Consider the following 23,424-nt stretch of genomic DNA (forward strand, 5'->3'; position numbering starts at 1 on the left):
TCAATCGCTCCAGCAAAACCCATTTGCAAATCGGCAGTTGCAGGAGCTGTTCAGCAGAGCCGCTTCTTTTGCGCGCGTGTTGCTGCGCGCTGCGCTCTTGCAGGCGGCGGTGCGTCCGGAGGGCTTGCGGAGGTAGGAAAGTTGCTTCCCTTAAAATCATGCTTAGTCTCCCTTCTCTTTTCCCTTTTTTCCAGTGGGGGAGGAGGAGAGACAAAAGGCGAGGTAGCGCAGCGAGGGGGGACAATAGGAAACTCTCCTCCCCGTCTTGGGGGGCTGGAAAAGCTGGATCGCAAATATTTAGATCTCTGTCTGGAACAGGGGAGGAGGTGGTGTTGTAAATAAAAAATATGCCCTTATGGGGTATCCAAGAGCCCATATAGAGTCCTTACATAGGTTCCCTATTGGTAGGAGAAAATAACAGAGGTGGGAAAAGAGAAACCTTCATAATCCAGGATTATGGCAAAGGGGGCCTTTTTAAGGTTGCCAATGCAGGGTGCCAAAGCCTGATTTTGCTCTCGGACGGCGGATGGATGCAGTGGCGTAGCGTGGGTTGTCAGCACCCGGGGCAAGGCAAGTAATTTGTGCCCCCTAACCCGTGGATTTGCGCCCCCTAACCCCAGATGTTGCGCCCGGTGCGGCCGGGCCCCCCTGCACCCGCCACGCTACGCCACTGGCTGGATGTGCAGAAATGTGCAAGAAAAAAGCAGGTGTGGAGCTTTTTTGCCACACAGTGACAAAGATGCCTGCAGATCGGGATGCTGTCCAAAGGCACAGCTGCAGGCTGTGTTGGAAAAGTTAGCAACCCCTCCTACCTACCCTCTTCCTCCTCCTTTTAAATGCAGGTCGATCTGAGAAATGCTCCAGGGAACGGCCAGAGCTCAGTGGCAGAGTAGCTGTCCTGCATGCAGAAGGTCCAAAATCCTTGCCATCTCCGCTGGCAATGGAATCCCAAAGAGCGGCTGCCAGTCAGTGTAGACAATACTGAGCTCAGTGAATAATAATAATAATTTATTATTTGTACCCCGCCCATCTGGCTGGGGTTCCCCAGCCACTCTGGGCGGCTTCCACAGAGACCAAAAATACACTAAAAGGTCACACATTAAAAACTTCCCTGAACAGGGCTGCCTTAAGATGTCTTCTGAATGTCAGGTAGTTGTTTATCGCTTTGACATCTGATTTGAAGGTGTTCCACAGGGTGGGTGCCACTACCGAGAAGGCCCTCTGCCTGGTTCCCTGTAGCTTTGCTTCTCGCAATGATGGAACCGCCAGAAGGCCCTCAGCACTGGACCTCAGCACAGAACGATGGAGGTGGAGACGCTCCTTCAGGTATACTGGGCCGAGGCCGTTTAGGGCTTTCAAGGTCAACACCAACACTATGAATTGTGCTCGGAAACGTACTGGGAGCCAATGTAGGTCTTTCAAGACCGGTGTTATGTGGTCTCGGCGGCCGCCCCCAGCCACCAGTCTAGCTGCCGCATTCTGGATTAGTTGTAGTTTCCGGGTCACCTTCAAAGGTAGCCCCACGTAGAGCGCATTGCAGTAGTCCAAGCAGGAGATAACTAGAGCAGGCACCACTCTGGCAAGACAGTCCACGGTCTAGCTCCGGTACATGACAGCTTCCTGTTTCTCTGTACAAGGCAAGCAGAAGCTCCTAGGTTCGAGCCTCAGTGGCCTCTTCAGTCACCGTGTGGTCCTCAAACAAAGGGCAAGATGTGGATTTAATTAATTAAATAATAGCAATAATACTGCTCTGCCTGAAACCCCCAGAGAGCTTCTGCCAATCAGCGCAGTTCTCAGTCGGATGGGCCAATGGTCCAGAACTCTGTTACAAGGCGGCACAGCACTGACACGGGAACAAAACCGGAAGCTGCCTTATTCCACGTCGGAAAATCAACACTGACTGGCAGAGGCTCTCCAGGGTTTGGGGCAGCAGCTTTTCCCGTTCTTGCCCAGAGGCACCGGGAATCGCACCCGGGATAAGGCAGACGCTCCGGCCCTGAGCTACGGTGCTTCCAGGAACCAGGCAGAGGGCCTTCTTGGTGGTGGCGCCTGCCCTGTGGAACGCCCTCCCATCAGATGTCAAGGAAATAAGCAACTCTGACTTTTAGAAGACATCTGAAGGCAGCCCTGTTTAGGGAAGTTTTTAACGTTTGATGTTTTATCGTGTTTTAAATATTTTTAGGGGAGCTGCCCAGAGTGGCTGGGGAAGCCCAGTTAGATGGGCAGGGTATAAAAAAAGAAATAATAAATTATTATTATTATTATTATTATTATTATTATTATTATTATTATTATTTTCCCATTATTATATTCCCATTATTATTGAGTCAGCCCTGGTTTTAAAGGGCCCCTTGGGAGAAGCTTGCAGATTAGTGTGTATGAGGCAGCCTTGGGGAGCGACTTCCTGTGTCCCTTTCATAACTTATCCTTTGCTCCGGAGGTCATTGCAATGTCAAGTGTTGCATATTCAAAAGAGCATGTTTTGTGTCTGGGTGAATTAATGTGGGCTAACGGTCATTCTGTTGGGACGCGGGTGGCGCTGTGGGTTAAACCACAGAGCCTGGAACTTGCGGATCAGAAGGTTGGCAGTTCAAATCCCCGCGACGGGGTGAGCTCCCGTTGCTCGGTCCCTGCTCCTGCCAACATAGCAGTTCAAAAGCACATCAAAGTACAAGTACATAAATAGGTACCGCTCCGGCGGGAAGGTAAACGGCTTTTCCGTGTTCTGCTCTGGTTCGCCAGAAGCGGCTTAGTCATGCTGGCCACATGACCTGGAAGCTGTACTCCGGCTCCCTCGGCCAGTAAAGCGAGATGAGTGCCGCAATCCCAGAGTCTGTCACGACTGGACCTAATGGTCAGGGGTCCCTTTACCTTTACCGGTCATTCCTGGAATCTATCCAGGTCAAATAGGGTTTGCTACCTCAAAAGCGCAGGAACTGGGTTGGTTTTGGGGGTGGGGGGTGAGCTGCAGGCCGATGCACAGGAAGGTAGTACATGGTCTTTGCTCCTTGAAAAGGAGAATGGCCATAGCTGTGGTGAAGCATCTCCACGATCCCCGACATCTTGAGGTAGGACTGAGAATGTTCCCTGCCTGGAACCCAGGGGAACAGGGCTGGATTAACCATTAAGCAAAATAAGGCTGTGCTCAGGGCATCATTTGGAGGGACGCAGGTGGCGCTGTGGGTTAAAGCCTCAGCGCCTAGGACTTGCCGATCGAAAGGTCGGCGGTTCGAATCCCTGCGGCGGGGTGCGCTCCCGCTGCTCGGTCCCAGCGCCTGCCAACCTAGCAGTTCGAAAGCACCTCCGGGTGCAAGTAGATAAATAGGGACCGCTTACCAGCGGGAAGGTAAACGGCGTTTCCGTGTGCGGCTCTGGCTCGCCAGAGCAGCGATGTCACGCTGGCCACGTGACCCGGAAGTGTCTCCGGACAGCGCTGGCCCCTGGCCTCTTAAGTGAGATGGGCGCACAACCCCAGAGTCTGTCAAGACTGGCCCGTACGGGCAGGGGTACCTTTACCTTTACCTTTACAGGGCATCAAGGGAAGGAGGCCTTCACAGAAATTTCACATTGTCGGATTTTTAGCATTAATGATCCCAAATTTCTCAGCTGAGTGTTCCATTTTCTCAGTTGAAGTGTATTAAAAGTCCCAACTGCACAGCTAGGCAACAAGGCAGGCTGGATGCCTTTTCTCTATCCTTAAGTATAGAAGCAGATGTGTTATGTAAGACTAGTTTGGAGGATCTGATCAAAAACTTTGCAACTAGAAAAAGTAGGGGATTTAAAAAAAATATATAAACAAAGTGGAAGTATACGAAAATAAACATTGTTCTCCATTTTTCCCATTGTTTCGTTTCATTTTGGAAAATACAATTTTATTTTGCGGTTTACAGTGGTACCTCTGGTTAAGAACTTAATTCATTCTGGAGGTCCGTTCTTAACCTGAAACTGTTCTTAATCTGAGGTACCACTTTAGCTAATGGGGCCTCCTGCTGCCACCACCACGCGATTTCTGTTCTCATCCTGAAGCAAAGTTCTTAATCCAAGGTACTATTTCTGGGTTAGCGGAGTCTGTAACCTGAAGCGTCTGTAACCTGGGGTACCACTGTATTATTGTTTATTCTATTGTTTCTATTTTGAATTAGATCTCTTTGGGGGCCTCTAAAGGTCTTAATCTGACCCTGCAGGAGAGCCACTGCCAGTCAGTGTGGGAAATATTGAGTTAGAGGCCTCGGTCCAGTATACCTGAAGGAGCGTCTCCACCCCCATCGCTCTGCCCGGACACTGAGGTCCAGCGCCAAGGGCCTTCTGGCGGTTCCCTCGCTGCAAGAAGCCAAGTTACAGGGAACCAGGCAGAGGGCCTTCTCGGTAGTGGCACCCGCCCTGTGGAACACCCTCCCACCAGATGTCAAAGAGAAAAATAACTACCAAACTTTTAGAAGACATCTAAAGGCAGCCCTGTTTAGGGAAGCTTTTAATGTTTAATAGGTTATTGTATTTTAGTGTTTTGTTGGAAGCCGCCCAGAGTGGCTGGGGAAGTGGGGTATAAATAATAAATTATTATTATTATTATTGTTGTTGTTGTTGTTGATGTTATAGAGGGACCCATGGTCAAACTCACCTGTGGCACAGAGAATGAGTCCTGTTTAGGTCGCTTCTCACTCTCGTTTTCCTTTTTTAGCCTGAAAAACATATCTTTCAAAGAAAATTCCCGCCGCCGGAGAACAAATGAGTGACAGCAAAGAGGAGGCCACCGAGACGAAAACCCCCGACCTCATGGAAGCGTGTGGGCCCTTGCTGGAGGCGCCCGACGGCCTTTCTGGGTTTCACGACATGGAAGGCATCTGCGAGATCAGCCATCTCCCGGAAGGCCCGCCGAGCCTCCTCCCCGTCTTGGACGAAGGCGGCTCGGTCGAAGGGACCTCCTACATCTGCACCGAATGCGGGAAGAGCTTCTGCAGCATCTCGAGCCTCATCAGCCACCAGAAGAGGAACCACTCGGGGGAGAAGCCCTACAAGTGCTCCGACTGCGGGCGCAGCTTCCACCAGAGCTCGGACCTGGTGAAGCACGAGCGGATCCACACGGGCGAGAAGCCGTACCAGTGCTCGGTGTGCGAGAAGCGCTTCAACCAGCGCTCCTACCTGATCGTCCACGAGCGCTTCCACACGAAGGAGAAGCCCTACAAGTGCTTCCTGTGCGGCAAGAGCTTCTGCTCCAACGCCCACCTCATGACGCACCAGAGGACCCACACGGGCGAGAGGCCTTACCAGTGCCCCGACTGCGGGAAGCGCTTCAGCACCAGCTCGAACTTCGTCAACCACAAGAAGACCCACACGGAGGAGAAGCCGTTCAGCTGCTCCCTCTGCCAGAAGAGCTTCAAGCGCAGCTCGAACCTCATCCAGCACGAGCGGACCCACACGGGCGAGAGGCCCTACACCTGCTTGACGTGCGGGGAGAGCTTCGCGTCCAATTCGGGCCTGGTAAAGCACCAGAGGAGCCACACGGGCGAGAGGCCGTACAAATGCTCCTACTGCGGCAAGAGCTTCAGCCAGAGCATGATCCTCACGCAGCACGAGAGGACCCACACGGGCGAGAAGCCCTGCAAGTGCCTCATCTGCGGAAAGAGTTTCCGCTCCAGCTCCGACCTCGTCAAGCACAAGAGGACCCACACGGGCGAGAAGCCCTACAAGTGCTCGCTGTGCGGGAAAAGCTTCACCACCAGCTCGGACGTGGTGAAGCACGAGCGGACCCACACGGGCGAGAAGCCCTACAAGTGCGGCACCTGCGGGAAGAGCTTCAGCCAGAGCGCACACCTCATGCAGCACCAGAGGATCCACACGGGGGAGAAGCCGTACATGTGCCTCGTCTGCGGGAGGTGCTTCACCTGCAGCGCGCACCTCGTGGTCCATAAAAGAACCCACAAAGACCGGGAGGCTTTGCAAGCCTAAACTGTTCTGGCCTTTAGGGGGTTTTTGGGGGGGTGTGGGGAGGGCTTCCTGCAGGATAGGGAATGGAAACGGATTTACTCCCCGGTCTGACATAGTTGAGCAGCAAAGATCCCATGCAAAAAAAAAGAGGGGGGGAATCTTAGGAGCATAGCTGTCAACTTTTTCCTTTTCTTGCAAGGAATCCTATTCGAAATAAGAGAATTTCCCTTAAAAAAGGGGAAATGTTGACAGCTATGCTTAGGAGCGTATTATGCAGTTGCTTAAACCAGACTTTTATAAAAACAATGTGGAGCCTGTTTTTAGAGGAGTGTGTGAAGCAGAGAAACTTAGTACAGTGGTACCTCGGGTTACAGGTGCTTCAGGTTACAGGCGCTTCAGGTTACAGACTCCACTAACGCAGAAATAGTACCTCGGGTTAAGAACTTTGGTTCAAGATGAGAACAGAAATCGTGCGGCGGCGGCACAGGGCCCCGTTAGCTAAAGTGGTGCTCCGGCGGGAAGGTAAACCGCATTTCCGTGCGCTGCTCTGGTTCGCCGGAAGCGGCTTAGTCATGCTGGCCACATGACCCGGAAGCTGTACGCCGGCTCCCTCGGCCAATAAAGCGAGATGAGCTCCGCAACCCCAGAGTCGGCCACGACTGGACCTAATGATCGGGGGTCCCTTTACCTTTACCTCGGGTTACGGATGCTTCAGGTTACAGACTCCGCTAACCCAGAAATAGTACCTCGGGTTAAGAACTTTGCTTCAGGATGAGAACAGAAATCGTGCTCTGGTGGCGCGGCGGCAGCAGGAGGCCCCATTAGCTAAAGTGGTGCTTCAGGTTAAGAACGGTATCAGGTTAAGAACGGACCTCCGGAACGAATTCAGTACGTAACCAGAGGTACCACTGTAACCAATTTAATCGTATTATGCATGGGGGCAGAAATTCCTGCCCAGCTAGGAAAGAAGCCATAACATTTCCACACAGGCCTGTTCCTGTACTTCGCTGAGGAGCGCAGGCGGTAACGCCAAAGTGAACCTGACCAGGTTTCTCGTCGCAGTCAGTGGACCCCCGGTCTGTTTTTAGGGCAAATGGGGCACCAACCCACCAACCTCCATCCTTGACCTGCCTTCCCACTTGCATCCAGTCTAAGGGGTGGCGCTGTCTGTCGGCTTCTTCCTCCTTGGTCTCAGTGTGGCCCTTGTAGAACTCTGTAAGAGGGGATCGAGGCCAGCGTTAGTTGGCTGTGCCTGTCGCTGGCTCTCTAGCGCCACCTACTGTCGGCCTCCCTGCCTTCCGCCCTACTGATATCTATGGAACCCAAGGACACATTCGTGCAAGGGGATCAGAGCATATATTGTGCTAAGGCACTCTGGGTCATGGGATTTTGGGTGTGGAGGAGAGACGCAGCTACAAGAGCAACTGCAGGCAGGGAAACAGCTACAGAATTGAACCTCCGGTGCAAAAAATAAATAAATGGGTTTTTCATGCATTACTGTATGTTATTTCATGGTAATAAATAGATGGTTGTTTTGTGTGCCGGCCTTCTTTATCAAGAGCCCTAACCTGTGCATCAGTACCTTGGGTCATGTGTGTTTTGCAGCATTCTGACCCAGACCCAAACTGCTTGATTCCCCAATATGAGGACCACACTTAAATTTTTGCTCATTAAAAATTCCTTTTGTGGGGAGAGGAAGTTTCATGACACTCCCTGTTTGCTTATTTCTTATACACGTGCACACACACACATCGCTGTCCTTTACCATTTTGATACCAAAAACACACAAATAAGACGCACAAGAGCTTCTTTCTGAGGCAGCCGGGGGTCACCTTTAGGTAGTTTGATGTTTTCATGTCACATAGCCAATTGGATTTGGTTACGTGAAATCACAAAATGGGGACTGTGCTTTCTATATACCGACATTTGTTTTATCCCATTTTTTCAGGATTATTGGAGCTCTTGCCCAAGCATGGCACATACATGCAATTTGTAGGGTGTTTTTGTAACTCCACCTGTCGCATCGTTTAAGGTCAGCCTTCTAAAACAAGAGGCGATGGCGATCAGGCTGGAATCAGAAGTGGACCCTGAAAGCGGCTGGGGCGGCTGTTAACCAGCTTTGCATTCTTGCTCTGCCAGTGGCAATTTCCCAGAGATGCTTTGCTGACATCACCATGCTGTGGGTGGTCCTGCTCCCCCGACAAGGGGCAGCCAATCCGGGTGAGGCAGGGAAATGCAGATTGCAGTGATGTCACTTTATGAGGCTACTGGAGAAAAAGAGGAGGAGATTGGGGACACTGGAAGCTTCCTTTTGCTGATTCAGACCCTTGTTCCATCTAGCTCAGTATTGCCCACACTGACTGGCAGCTGCCTGGAGATGCCAGAGATTAAAACTGAGACCTCCTGCTGGGCTGTGAACTCTCCCCTGCTGTTTTTCATGCAAATGGGGGTGTCTGTTTCCAAACTTAAACAAATATATTATGGAGCTGGAAACACTTAAGGAAGAGGGCAAACAAAATGATTAAGGGGAGCTGGGTTTTTTGTTTTTTTAAGAAAACGTTTTATTTAACAAAATTTAATCAACAAAAAACCTCTATGCAGTTTACATAATATACACAATATTTTTAAAAAGCACAAGATGAAAAGTTAACAAGGAGTTGACATGCAATTTATCAAGGTGTAAAATTGAGTTTTAAGATAAGCAAGACATGTTGAAATTTGGACATGGGAAGCTGGCTAATTCTGGGTCAGACCAATGGTCCACATAGCTCAGTACAGTTGGTTCTTGAACCTTGGTTCTTGAACACCTTGCGAGTTGGACGTTTTGGCTCCTGAATGCCGCAAAGCTGGAAGTGAGTGCTCCAGTTTGTGAACATTATTTGGAACCTGAATGTCTGAGACGGCTTCCATGGCTTCCGATTGTTCTTCTGTTAGCAGCTCTTCATAAGTTGCCCATTCACTCTTTACGTTTAATTTTGTTTTCAAGGGCTATTATCGGTGCTTTTCCCCCCTAAAAATGTTTTGGGGTACTCTCATTTTGACTCAAGAAAATCAGCAGGAAAGAAAAGGAAGCCGCCGGCAGAGGTGATAACAATGAAACTGACTAATCACCGTGCTAAATTCCAACTCCTACCTAACACATTAAACGCTCGCTTCCCTCGTGACAGGAAAGGAGGCTGCCATTGGAGGTAGCAACGGAACTGACGATTCGCCGCACTGGAGAAGAAACTAATTTTTATTATTTTAGTTTCTTCTCCCGTTAGATTCACAAAATGTTTAGGGGTGTGCGTACCCCTGCATCACCCCAGAAAGAAAGCATTGGGTATTATAGTCTTTTAAATATATGGTGCAAATGTGGCCCTAATGAGCACCAGCCGCCACTACTGGCAGAGAGAAAATGGCTAGGGAGAGGTTTTCCCCCCTCATCAGCTTGGATCCCAAGGCCAAAGCTGAACAGCAGGCGATTCAGAGCAGGTGAAAGGAAGACTTGCGCAATTTTAAAAATGGCATTTGCTGACACAAGCTGTGGTGATGGCCGCCAAATTGTGGATGGCTGTGAATGAAAAAGAAATCAGTGGCTGCTAGTATTGTCTGAGGCTACCATCTAGCTCGCTCTGGTCACTGGGAGAATAGGTGGCCATTTGGGAGCTGTTACGGGAAAAATCCGAGGGCTCTCTTGGACAAACAAGACACCGACCAGGGCAAGTCAGAGCAAAACAGCAGCCAGGAGGCTTGGTCTTTATTTAGGAAAAAGGGCTGTCGCGACAGGGCTCCCACCGTCCACGAGGTGAAACAAGATGGAAGCCCCGAACAAAGGATGACCCTAACTTTTATTAGTTGCTAATCCCCCAAACTACACCCCCGAAATTACATCATATTTACATCATGATTACATTGGAATTAGGAGGAGTCGAGGAGGGGCTTCGCAGGTAATCTGAGTGTCCTGACACCTGGCCAGAGCTTCCTCTCCCCTCCCATCATGAGTCAACTTGAAAAACAAAGGGAAAGGGCGAAGTTTCCTGCCCCCTGAGGGGAATCCGGTTACTGTCCTTTGTGAGAGTCCGTGCGGAATACACTGAGATATGCAAGTTATTGTATCCCCGATAGCCCTGTGTCTGGGCCCATCACGAGGGCTATCAAGGTTGTCCTGTCAGGGGGAAAAGGTCGCAGAGTACGTGACTGCTCGGTGAAGGGATTATGGCCACTCAGTCCCAAATCACCCCCCTTTGATAGTCCTTGTTACGTGTAGTGGAATAAAAGTGGTCCGATGGAAATCCGACGTACGGCTGATTTTTAGTAAATATAAAACGGTGAAAGACTTTGAAGTTTAAACCGGCTCCAAGTTCAGGAAACAATGTAACAAGGTCTTGATTGGATCAGTCATGGTTGACTGAACTCGGAAACGTTGTATCAGTGAGGTGTCAAACAGGGACGCAGTGAATGCCGGCTGCAGTACCAGCGTAGCCGCCACCAGGGGCGCTGTTCGGTAATGGTGATTGGTTGATACGGCCGCTGGTTGACCTAGAGTTCAGGCGCCCGGTCTACTCTCAGTAAAATGGGGCGAAGCGGAGTGCTTATGGCGGACGGCTGTCAGTCTAGCGCTTCCTTATTTACGGAAGGCTTTTTTAAGGGATGACCCTCTAGAGGGACATCTCTCAGGTCAGAGAGGGGAGATGCGTGTAGGTCTGTGTGTGTGTGCTTATGCGGTACATGTGTAAATGAGGGGGGGGGCGATTTCCGGTGACAGTTCCCCCCTTCGGAGATAAGATTGCGGAGGTTGGAAACCGTGCAATCCTTCTCTCCGCATGATCAATAAAAGTCTGACATGTCATACCTAGGATCCAGATTCCGGAAGTTCTTCAGGGGTCCCATTTCCATGGGAGTCGCTTGGGTTCTTGGGGCCGGCAGCCTGTGGGCCGCAGCTGATCGCGGGAGATGTGTCGGAAGGCAAGAGCCACACGTCTGACAGCACATCGGGAAGCAGTGGATTGCGCAGCAGGAGACAGCAACGCAAATGGTTACAGTTATGAGGATTAGGAGTCCGTTTCCTAGGAGTTGCTTTATCCATCCCGACCCAGGCAGCCAGCTCCACAACTGGGCATCTGACAGTCCTTCATGTTGGATGTCTTTAAGCCCTTCCGTCAGTTTATGAATGTTGTTAAGATGTCCAGTAATATTGAGGGTTTGGTCGGACACGTGTGTGCAGCATTCGGTTCCGACGAGAGCACAAACGCCTCCGGTCGAGGCAAGAACGTAGTCCAAAGCAAGACGGTTCTGTATCGCAGTCTGTCTGACCTCTGTCAACTCCGTCAGGATAGATTGAGTAGCCGCATTGGATTCCTCCATGAAATTTAATAGGATGTCCGTTAATTTAAGGATGTCAACGTGGTTGGAACCGGCTCCATATGCAGGAAAGAGAGCCCGGCCATAAGTTTCGCTATTGGCTGCTACATCAGAGAGTTGTGACAAGTCCTTTGCCCTCCTATTGCGCCTTCTTCCGGGAGGTAAATCCTGGGTGACCCGGACTCCGGGCAAGATCAGGCCGAGATAACATGTACCACGGGAGTGGGGGCTGGCCCATACATAGCCGCGGTGGCCACAGACCCAGAATAACCCTTGTAGGCATGAGTCTATGCGGCCGGTGAGAAAAGTGCGGAAGAAGCACTGGGTGACAGGGGAGGGACTCCAGGAGTTGGGTAAGGTCATAACGTGTTTCCATGCAGACATTAAGGTGGGGTGGATGGAGGGGTCGCCTTGGTGCCATAGGGTAATTTTGCCATTTAAAGTAATGTCAATAGTGTACTTACAGTTGCTCTCGCCGATGATTTTGTCGTTCCCGCTGAACTTCCGGCAAAGGTCGCCTGTAGTAGGTCCAGTTAGGTAGATGTACTGGTGGGTCAAGTTCACAGCAGTCAGGTTCCAGGACTGCACGTCAGCTGAGAGATGTTGTTGCAGGGTGAGAGGTACTCCTAGAAATGGTATGCCACTGTGAAGGTGTGCGGGAGCATTGGCACAGATCCAGCACTCCTTGGTTGTTGTTTGTTTTGCAATTTGAGAGATTAATTTCACATAGGTGTTGGAATGCCAAGTGGACAAAAAGTCATTATTGTTGGTGTTTTCAGATACTGACAGTTCCCCCCTTTGGCGAGGTGCGGTACCCGCGGGATGAAGGGGGTCTTGGCGGAGTAGGTAGGTGAGATTCGTGGTGAGACCTCCACACCTTTGGGGTCCGGTAGTGTCCCATTCTGCTGGAGGTGTAATTGAGTGGTGCCAACCTTCGAGGTACGCTTTCCCGTCCCAATCGGAGGCGAGTCCGATATCCCAGACGCAGCAGTACCTTCGGAGGCAGACTCCCTGTAGTATAGTTTTGCGGGGAGCGGAATCCACTCGTTGACAATGAAAGCCGTGAATTAGATGGTCTGTGGGGTGATTTTTGTCAGTATAGACTGATTCACCGCCACCATTGTCTAGAAGTGTCCAGTTAATAGTTTGTTCAGGGGTACCATCGGAAAAGAGTACATAGGAACCATTGAAGCAGTGGGCTCTATTCCAAGAGCCATCTTTGGTGAGGATGAGTTTGCCAAGCGGCGTGTAGGTGGGTGAGCGGATAAAAAGTTCCCAAGTTTGGTGAGTAGAGAGGACGGGTAGTATGGAATGTCGAAGGAGCAGACGGGTTTCGGGTAAGCAGAAGTCAAAATCCCCTAGGCGGTCTGGTGTCCCTGCCTTTACCATATCGACAATCCCAAAGTCTAGATATTTGTATTCCATTTGTAATCCGGGGCACGAGGGGTGAGAGCTTATGGATTGTTGAGAAAGGGCAGAGGTAATGAAAAGGACGAGGAAGGCGGGTATCGTGGTTGTCATGGCGATGGCAGGTTGAGCTGTCGAACGTAGGTGTCAGATGGAGCTGTTAGACGGAACTGTCTGATGGAGCTGTCAGATGGAGCTGTCAGATGGAGCTGTCAGATGGAGCTGTCAAATGGAGCTGTCAGATGGAGCTGTCAGATGGAGCTGTCAGATGGAGCTGTCAGATGGAGCTGTCAGACGGAGCTGTCAAATGGAGCTGTCAGATGGAGCTGTCAGATGGAGCTGTCAGATGGAGCTGTCAGATGGAGCTGTCAGACGGAGCTGTCAAATGGAGCTGTCAGATGGAGCTGTCAGATGGAGCTGTCAGATGGAGCTGTCAGATGGGGATGTTTGTTCTGCGTAGTTTGAGGCGAATTGGGGGTTGGTTGTTCTGGTCGGATGTTGTGGTTATCTCTGAAGTCCAATGGGTCTGTGTGGGTGGTTGATCAGGTCCGATCTGTTGGGCCCGATTCGTGCCCCGATCTGGTCCGGTCTGTTGGGCTCGATTCGTGCCCCGATCTGGTCCGGTCTGTTGGGCTCGATTCGTGCCCCGATCTGGTCCGGTCTGTTGGGCTCGATTCGTGCCCCGATCTGGTCCGGTCTGTTGGGCTCGATTCGTGCCCCGATCTGGTCCGGTCTGTTGGTCGTCTTCTGTATCTGTGTCGTCGTCTGCTGGCTGGCTTGGGACGCTGTAGGGTGAGTTGTCAGTGGTAGGTTCAGGTGGGGAAGCGGGTTTGCAGCGGGTGTGATGCAACCAGGCCGTCTTTTCAGCTACCTTAACGGAAGTTGGAGTGGTTAAAAGCACTTGGTAAGGACCTTCCCAGGTGGGCCGTAGGGGTATCTTATGGTAGGTTTTTGCCAGTATCCAGTCCCCTGGTTGGTATGGGTGGACATTTTCATCTAAAGGAATGTTTTGACTTGAGGCTGCATATTTGTGGATAAGAGTGAGTTGTTTTTGCAGCTGTATTACGTAGTTAGTCAATTCTGATTCGCCCACCTCTAATTCTGATGTGGGAAATTGGGTGTTGTATACTGGGGAAGGTCGTCCGAATAGTAATTCATAAGGGGATATTTTGAGGTTTCCGCGGGGACATGCTCTCAAATTATGCAGAACTAGTGGAAGGGCATTGACCCATTTGATGCCAGAGTCTTTGCAAAGTTTTCCCAGCTGTGTTTTAAGTTGCTGGTTCATTCTTTCGACCTGTCCAGAGGAAGGAGGATGGTATGGGGTATGTAATTTCCATTTGACTCCGAGGGCGCTGGCTACTTGCTGGATTATGTCTGACGTGAAATGTGAGCCTCTGTCACTGTCTATATGCCTAGGGACTCCGAAACGGGGTATGATTTCTTGTATTAAAATCTTTGCTACGATGTGTGCAGTTGTTTTGCGAGTAGGGAAGCATTCTACCCACCCCGTCAACTGATCAATGATTACCAAAGCATGTTTGTAACCTTGGCAGGGAGGTAAATCTATGAAATCTATTTGAAGGCTTTCGAATGGTACGAAAGCCCATGGTCTGGCCCCTGGTGGGCATCTGGCGGTATGCTTTGGATTAAAACTCTGACAAGTATGACAATTTTTGACAGCGGCTTTAGCGGCAAGGGCAAGACCCGGGGCGTACCAGCAGCGTTGTATTGTGTCGATAAGTTTCTCTCTCCCCCAGTGGGTACGTTGGTGTAGAACTCTTAGATGTTTAGGTACCCATAGCCTAGGCATTATGAGTCTTTTATCTGGGAAATACCAGACCCCATTTTGTAAGCGAGCTCCCTGTTCTTGCCATTTTTCAATTTCATCTGGGGTTGCGGTTTTGTACATTTCAGAGTAATTTATATCTGATAGGACTTGTGGTCCCTGGAACTCATTATCGGTAGAGAGGGGTTGAAGGGCGGCTTCCTGTGCTGTACTATCGGCGCGTCTGTTCCCTGTTGACACTGGGTCTTTGCCTTTTGTGTGTGCCTTGCAATGTACCACTGCAATTGCCTCAGGGAGATGGATAGAATTCATGAGACGTTGCACTAGGGATGCATGTGCAATTTGAGTGCCTGCAGTGGTCAAGAAACCCCTTTGTAACCAGATTTGTCCGGTAGCATGCACCAACCCAAAACAGTACTTCGAATCCGTGTAAATGGTGATGCGTTGTCCCGCCCCTAGTTCACAAGCTCTAATCAAAGCAATAAGTTCAGCCGCTTGTGCACTGTATTTGGGATGGACTGGTCGCGCTTCTAGGATTTCGCTATCGGTTACTATAGCATATCCACTCTTCCGTTCACCTCCCACAACCTTGGAGCTCCCGTCCGTATACAAAATGAGATCAGGCTCTGTTAGAGGGAGGTAATCGAGATCTTCCCGAGGTTTTTCCACATGGCGGACTATCTGGGAACAGTCATGGTGTGGGGTGCCATCATCGGGAAGAGGCAGGAGGGTTGCAGGATTCAGTGAATTGACTCTTTTTATAGTGACATTAGATGGGCTGAGGAGAATGGCCTCATATCGATTTAAACGTTGTATTGTAAAGCGTTGACACCCTTGCAAGCTAAGGAGGGTTGCAACGGCATGTGGAACGTTAACTGTTAGATCATGTCCCAGGACAGTTTCTTGTGCCTTTTCTAGGAGTAGGGCTGCGGCTGCTACGGCCCTAAGGCATCCTACGTTTCCTAATACGGTCGTGTCTAGTTGAAGGCTGTAATAAGCGACAGGTCTATTCCTCCCTTGGAAGGGTTGTGTAAGGACGCCTGAAGCTACTCCTTTATTCTCGTGTACGAATAAGGAAAAGGGTAGTCTATAATCCGGAAGTCCAAGGGCAGGAGAGGACCGCAGCTCTTTCTTAATAGATTCAAAGGCTTCAAGCGCCTCCGCAGACCACTGTAGTTGATCTGGGGCATTGTCGTGTGTCATTGCTGTGAGGGGGCGGGTGAATTCCCCGTAGCGCGGAATCCATGCTCGGCAGAATCCACTCATTCCAATGAAACCCCGGAGTTGCCTTTTTGTTTTTGGTAAGGGTAATTTGGTTATAGCCTCAATTCGGTCCGTGGTTAGTGCTCGAGTGCCCTCTCCTAAGATGTGGCCAAGATATTTCACTTCCCTTTTGCAGTATTGTACCTTTTTTGGGGATACTTTGTGTCCCTTTTGTGCTAATATATTTAGGAGAGTTATAGTGTCGTTCTTGCAAGATTCTAGGTTCCGAGAACAGAGTAAAATATCATCAACATAAAGTCTGAGAGCTGAGCCCCCCGGTAGAGTCACGTCCGATAAGTCTTGGTGTAATATTGATGAAAAAATCGCTGGGGATTCTACATATCCTTGGGGCAGTCGGGTCCACGTTAACTGCCCTGTCTGCCAGGTGAAGGCAAATAGGAATTGGCTTTCTGGGTCTACAGGAATGCTGAAGAAAGCGGAGCATAGGTCTATGACAGAATACACCACAGTTCCTTCCGGAATGGTGCTTAGGAGGTGGTGTGGGTTAGCAACTACCGCGTGGCGGGGGATGACGAAAGAATTAACGAGTCTGAGATCCTGGACCAGCCGCCATTTGACGGGGTTTGTGTTAGGTTTTTTGACGGGAAGAAGAGGGGTGTTGCAGGGAGAGGCGCATGGTATTAAAACTCCCATTCTCAGGAATTCATCAATCATTGGGGTCAGTCCGTCTATTGCGTCTGGAGGAAGGGGATATTGCTTTGTGCAAGGGAAAGGTAGATCCTTTCTGTAGTTAATTTTGACTGGGACTGCGGACCTTAAGAGCCCCACGGAGGTTGACTCGGTTCCCCATAAAGAAGGGGAGACATTGTCTAACAATTCGGGCGGAAGATCAATTGTGGTGTTGCGGGCTTCCTGTAAGACTCCTTGGAAACTAAAGATGGATTCATTCGGCATATGTAGATAAATCCCTTCTTGGCCACATTGTATGGTGGCGTTTAATTTACAGAGCAGATCCCTCCCCAATAGGTTGACGGGGCTAGAAGTCAACAAGAAAGTATGTTTAACGGATAGCGGTCCAACAGAAACCTTCGCAGGTCGGGAAAGGGGACAGTTTCGAGGGATTCCATCCAGTCCCATTACGGTTCTGGTGTCTTCCCCGGGGGTCAGATGGCTATTTGTGAGGGTGGAGTAGGTAGCCCCCGTATCTAAAAGACAATCGTAGGACTGTCCATCGATTTGCATTGTGCAAATTGGGTCGGAAGATGACAGTTGTAAAACGGGACAGAGAAAGGAGAAGGAGGCGGGATCTGCTTCTAATTGTCAATGTGATTGATACTCGTCCATCACCATCTCATGAGCTGGACTAGTGTTGCGATTTGCCGATTTGAAGGGATTTATAGGGTTTTGAGTGGGGTTCCTAGATCTTGGTTGTGGAAGTGGTGGACCCTCCCGATGTGGCGGCTGAGTCGTAGGTGGAATATATCCATATGAGGGGTCTGATTCTCTGGACCTGGGGTAGCTAGAGTCTCGATAATTTGTTCTGTACGTTTTTTGGTCTCTGTATTCTGGTCTTCCAGTGTCAGTCAGGAGGGGGCAAAATCTCCTTACATGTCCTATTTCCTCGCATTTATAGCAAATGCGGTTGTCCCGGGGGTCAGGTCCTCTTTGTTTACTTTTGTCCTTGTACGGGGAAACCCCTCCCGCATAAGCTAAAACTCGCGGCGAGTCGGGTTTCTGATCTTTCTTTCTCCGCTCGTCCCTAGAATTAAAGACTGACTTGGCGATGGAAAGGATTTCGGTTATAGTCTTTCCGTCGTACCCCAGGTGAGAGTTTAGGGCTTTCCTTATATCTGCCGTTGCCTGGTCTTTGAAGAAGCCTTTGACTATGACCTCATGCTGGGGACTTTCCGGGTCTATCCCACCCCAGGTCTTGATAGCAGAGACTAGACGGGAGTAATAATCGGACGGGTGTTCTTCTGGCCCTTGAAGGACGGCCTGGACCTTTGTCCAGTTCACGGTTCGCTGACCCGCAGCTTTTATTCCATCTAAGATGGCCTTTTTGAAAATTTTCAAACCCCACATGCCATTGTCAGTGTTGTAGTCCCAGTCTGGATCATTAAGTATCGTCTGGGCGGTTAGTGGGGTCATCGAGGCGGGGCGATTTGGTTGATAGCCTTCTCGCGTTAGAGCCTCCCCCGCTTTTGCCAATATTTCTCGCTTCTCTGCTTCATTAAAAAGGGCCCCAAGCAACATATGAACATCTGCCCAAGTAGGATTGTGAGTAGAGAAAATGGTGGCCACCTGGCGGTGGCATTTGTCGGGGTCGTCTCTTAAGGAGGGCATCTTGTCGGACCAATTCATCAAGTCCGAGGTAAGGAAGGGCTGATGAGTAAAGACCATGCGTGGTGGGTCTCCTGCCCTGGCTGGAGGTATAGGTAACGCACGCAGAGGGAAAGCACCTTCTATTTCTCCATTCTGCAGATTATCCCTGTTTCTAGTTCTGCTGGAGACAGGTCCCTCTCTTTCTCCGTTTAGAAGTTGTCCATTTAGGAGGGGTCCCAGTTCTAAGCCTACTTGGTCTTCTCCCGCGGTGGGAGTACTTGAGGAAGGGTTAAGTGGTGAGACACCCGGTATGTTTTGAAAAGAGGCAGCAGCGGGTGGGTCCACTACGCGTTGTCCTAGTCCCATACCTTGGGAAGGGGTAACGGCAGTTGGATCTGTTGCGTTCTCCCTCGGTCCCGCGCCCCCTCCACCGGATCCTGTCCTGTCTCCTGCCCCGGGTCCTGGCAATCGGGGAGTTTGTGGTTCGGGGTAGTAGAATGGGACGAGGGTCCTATCCAATTGTTCCTCCTGGGCTCTAATCTCGTCATATGGAGGGGGTCTAGTTGGTTTCAGGACTGCCATCTGATGGGCAATTTGCGCTTGTTGCCGTTGAAATAATTCACGGGCTTCAACGAAGACATTTAGGTAATATACTTGTTGGGGTTTCTCGTCAACCAAATAAGACTTAAGTGCTTGCATTTTTATGAGATTAAAGGAACCATGAGGCGGCCATTGGGAGGATGGTTCCAGGTGGTGGGTAAAAGCGACCCACGAGATGTTACAGAGATCTCTCAGTTTGGACTTTGAGAGTCCCTTTCTCCCTCTCAGTTCCTTCCAGTTGAGAAGGACAAATTGCAGAGGGGTATCGGAGTCCTTCCCGGAGCAAAAAGGCTTCATAGAAGCCTTATCGCTAGGAGGAGTCCAGTCAGAGTGTTGAGAAACGGTGGCTCCCATTGCTCTCTTCTATGGAAATGGGGTTCGCTAGCGATGTATACTACAGAGGGAAAATAGACAGACAAGGGGACACACGCACACACACACGAAGAGGGAAATAGGAAAAAAATAGTATATATTTTTTTCTCAGTTTTTTTTAGGTACCTCAGCTTATTCCTATTGATTTTAATCCTTTCTACCATTAACTGTAACTGACTTATCATCTATACTTTAAAACATCAGCCTTGAACTCACGGGTCCTTCTCTCTACCCGATTTATAAACACAACTCCTGAATTTCCACTGCAGTACTACTTACACAACTGGTCCTAGTGTGGGGTCCCAATTTGTGAGCCACCCCTTCTACCCTCCACGACAGCCTCCTACCTAGTCTTTGAGACTAAATTCAGAACCCCTACTGGACGCTTGCGCAGTGCAATGCCAGATCAAGGTCCGAGAAAAACGATAGTTTGGAAAGGAAACAAACGACCTTGCGTTCTCACGTACCCGGGTCATCCCTAACAAAGGTCGCCAGGCAGGAGGGGCGGCTTCGTTTGCATTTAGACAAGAAAGGAGAGAGTGAGAGAGAGAAAAGGCTTGGATGGACCCCTCTGGACGACTCCGAAAGAGGGACGTCAGAGAAAACAGTAAAGAGCCACGCTTTCCCGGACTTAATGCCAAGACGGAAAACGGGGGAGAAAAGGGATAGAGAGATTAAGACGTTCCTGGACGACCCCGAGAGGGAACGTCGGAAAACAGTAAAAGTACCACAATTTCCCCGGTTATGTCCCGCGTAAGAAATTGGGGGGAGAGAAGGGAAAGGATTTGACGTTCCTGGACGACCCCGAGAGGGAACGTCAGACAGTAAAGTTCCGCGACCTCCCTGGCCACTTTCCGAAAGGGGAGAATCGGGGGAGAAAAGAATAGAGGTAAGACGTTCCTGGCCGACCCCGAGAGGGAACGTCAGAAATGAAAGAAGGAAAGTCTGGCTGTCGTGAGGACGCTGCTTCTCCACCCGCCTCCCAATGTGTTTTACTTCAAACCATACTCACGTTCGAAGATGTCCCCCGCAGATCCCGGGATCCTTTTTCTTTTTAGCCGGCTTTTACCTCGCCTTTGCTCTCCCTGGTCGGGCTTCTGGTGACGGTTGATTACCGCCCGCAAAGAGGAGGCAGGGAGAGGAAAAAAGGATCCCTGGGCTAAGGTTGCCCAGTGGCGCCCGATCCCCTCTATCTCCCCTCTCACCTCTGCAGGAGAACCAAGGGTCCCTGAGCACGGTCGCCAAAACTGTTACGGGAAAAATCCGAGGGCTCTCTTGGACAAACAAGACACCGACCAGGGCAAGTCAGAGCAAAACAGCAGCCAGGAGGCTTGGTCTTTATTTAGGAAAAAGGGCTGTCGCGACAGGGCTCCCACCGTCCACGAGGTGAAACAAGATGGAAGCCCCGAACAAAGGATGACCCTAACTTTTATTAGTTGCTAATCCCCCAAACTACACCCCCGAAATTACATCATATTTACATCATGATTACATTGGAATTAGGAGGAGTCGAGGAGGGGCTTCGCAGGTAATCTGAGTGTCCTGACACCTGGCCAGAGCTTCCTCTCCCCTCCCATCATGAGTCAACTTGAAAAACAAAGGGAAAGGGCGAAGTTTCCTGCCCCCTGAGGGGAATCCGGTTACTGTCCTTTGTGAGAGTCCGTGCGGAATACACTGAGATATGCAAGTTATTGTATCCCCGATAGCCCTGTGTCTGGGCCCATCACGAGGGCTATCAAGGTTGTCCTGTCAGGGGGAAAAGGTCGCAGAGTACGTGACTGCTCGGTGAAGGGATTATGGCCACTCAGTCCCAAATCACCCCCCTTTGATAGTCCTTGTTACGTGTAGTGGAATAAAAGTGGTCCGATGGAAATCCGACGTACGGCTGATTTTTAGTAAATATAAAACGGTGAAAGACTTTGAAGTTTAAACCGGCTCCAAGTTCAGGAAACAATGTAACAAGGTCTTGATTGGATCAGTCATGGTTGACTGAACTCGGAAACGTTGTATCAGTGAGGTGTCAAACAGGGACGCAGTGAATGCCGGCTGCAGTACCAGCGTAGCCGCCACCAGGGGCGCTGTTCGGTAATGGTGATTGGTTGATACGGCCGCTGGTTGACCTAGAGTTCAGGCGCCCGGTCTACTCTCAGTAAAATGGGGCGAAGCGGAGTGCTTATGGCGGACGGCTGTCAGTCTAGCGCTTCCTTATTTACGGAAGGCTTTTTTAAGGGATGACCCTCTAGAGGGACATCTCTCAGGTCAGAGAGGGGAGATGCGTGTAGGTCTGTGTGTGTGTGCTTATGCGGTACATGTGTAAATGAGGGGGGGGGCGATTTCCGGTGACAGTGCCATCTTGTGTGTGAGATAAATCCCTATTTCCCTCACAGAAATGAGGGTTTTCCTAACAATTCTCGACACACCGAACAAACACCACTTGCCAGGATTCTTTGGGGGAAGCCATGATAGTTAGTGTGATATGATAGTGCTTTAAATGTATGTTGCAGATGTGGCACAAGTTTTTGCCCTCTTCACATATATAGGGGAGATGCTATCCCTCAGTCTTTTCCTCACAGAGCTTGTTTCCAAATCGCTCAAGCATCCTCATTGTCTTCTGAGCTTCTTCCAATTTGTCTTCATCCTCCTTAAAAGTGTGGTAGCCAAAAGACTGACTCCAGATGAGTTCTGGGTTACCGCAGAATAAACTCCTTTTGAGTATTGTATAGGAATTATGAAGCAGATTTCTTTAAAGATGCAGGCCTTTGTCCTGTTTCCAAACGGACCATTCCACCCTGAATTTCCCCCAGCACTTCAAACTACACAAGAGCGTATTTATTCAAGTAAGGGATCGTGGTTGTACATGGTTGACACAAAATTAAACATTACAGGGAGGGGGAAACCTGTGGTTTTCCACTGGTTTGGTTGGACTCCAACTCCTATCAGCCCCAACCAGCATGGCCAATGGCCAGGGATGATGGGAGTTGGAGTCCAGCACCATTTGAAAGGCCACAGGTTCACCCTGTCGGAAATCAAGCCCATATCAGGAGAAACTGGCAACTCTCCCAGGCACCCGGCTTGATCTCCTGTTGACCTACCTCCCTGGCTGCATTCCCCAGCAAGATCCAGGCTAGGTCTCGATAGGCGATCCTTCTCAGCGTGAGAAGAACACCCCCCCCTCTTTCCTGCCCCCCACCCGGGCAGGGGAAAGAGATAGACAGAAACGTATTTACATGCCTTTATTTCTGTCTTTGCAGCATTACAAAAAACATGACTGCTCTCTTCAAGCTCCAGCAGTCTAGTGGCAAACACTTCCTGGACAGGAATAAACGGAAGAGCTCATATTACACTCTGAGCTAATTCCGGTGCTTCGCACTGTGAATTGACTGTCCCTCTGTTTCCCACGGGCAGTCCCAACATTCCCATCATGTTTACTTTTCAAGCTAGCACTTTGCAGCTGCATTGCATTCATATCGTAACCCAGCCTTCCAAGGATAGTGCAGCCTGGGAGAGAGAGCTTCCATTTCACAAAATGTGCACCAGCCTGGATGAAAGACAAAATGCTCATAGGCCTGATGCATTTGGTTAATGGGTGATCTATCCGGAAGACAATTATATTTTGAGGTGTTAGTTGATCTAGCATGGTCATTCCTTCCTGTCTCTGTTTGCTCCCCTCCTCTATCTCTTGAACAGCCTTTAATCTGTTGGAAGGAAGTGATAATGACCTTTTTTGATGTTAGACATTGTTTGGAGAACCTGTGGCATGGGAAGAGGTGGCTAGCTGATCAATAATCTGCACATAGCTCGCTGGGCAAGGCATGTAGGTGAACAAGCTAGGTAAAGGTAAAGGTAAAGGTACCCCTGCCCGTACGGGCCAGTCTTGACAGACTCTGGGGCTGTGCGCCCATCTCACTCAAGAGGCCAGGGGCCAGCGCTGTCCGAAGACACTTCCAGGTCACGTGGCCAGCGTGACAAAGCTGCATCTGGCGAGCCAGAGCCGCACACGGAAACACCGTTTACCTTCCCGCTGGTAAGCGGTCCCTATTTATCTACTTGCACCCGGAGGTGCTTTCGAACTGCTAGGTTGGCAGGCGCTGGGACCGAGCAGCGGGAGCGCACCCCGCCGCAGGGATTCGAACCGCCGACCTTTCGATCGGCAAGTCCTAGGCGCTGAGGCTTTAACCCACAGCGCCACCAAGCTAGTTAGCTATAAATCAGATGGTTTTGGGGGCAGAGTTCTTTGAAGCTCCCGCATGAACGATCTCCTGCTCTCTGCGCCACCCTATCTCTGCCCCAGATGGCCCATCTCAGGTTTCGTCTCCAACCTTGAATGGAGCCTTCAAATGTCTCTGTGTGTGACCCCAATCTGTGCTTACATTCAGAGCACGCCGATACCACTTTAAACATCCGTGGCTTTCCCCGGAAAACTCCTGGGAGCTGCAGTGAAG

At 50.2% G+C, this 23,424-nt stretch overlaps 3 protein-coding genes across 4 annotated transcripts in view; 2 read left to right on the forward strand and 1 right to left on the reverse strand.

Moving 5' to 3' along the window:
• LOC310837528 (uncharacterized protein) overlaps window positions 1-23,424 on the forward strand; it is a 331,410-nt gene that overhangs the window by 163,334 nt on the left and 144,652 nt on the right. The window lies entirely within an intron of this gene.
• Window positions 1-23,424, reverse strand: part of LOC310837236 (uncharacterized protein) — a 501,393-nt gene that overhangs the window by 10,316 nt on the left and 467,653 nt on the right. The gene's annotated exons all lie outside the window — the stretch shown is intronic.
• LOC310837786 (uncharacterized protein) overlaps window positions 1-23,424 on the forward strand; it is a 27,163-nt gene continuing 3,739 nt past the window's right edge. The window contains exons 1-2 of one of the 2 annotated variants that reach the window (XR_014560617.1): window positions 1-132; window positions 4,679-6,299. Coding sequence is in view for 1 of the 2 variants with exons in the window: in XM_083724891.1 (XP_083581017.1) it covers window positions 4,726-5,946 (1,221 nt within the window). In the remaining variant the exon portion in view is untranslated. Of the gene's footprint in view, window positions 133-4,678; window positions 7,420-23,424 lie in introns of those variants that run through there. The other variant, XM_083724891.1, reaches the window with a different exon arrangement.

The sequence above is a fragment of the Podarcis gaigeae genome, assembly GCF_964106915.1.
Source record: "Podarcis gaigeae genome assembly, chromosome: 2".
In the NCBI taxonomy this organism is placed as follows: Eukaryota; Metazoa; Chordata; class Lepidosauria; order Squamata; family Lacertidae; genus Podarcis; species Podarcis gaigeae.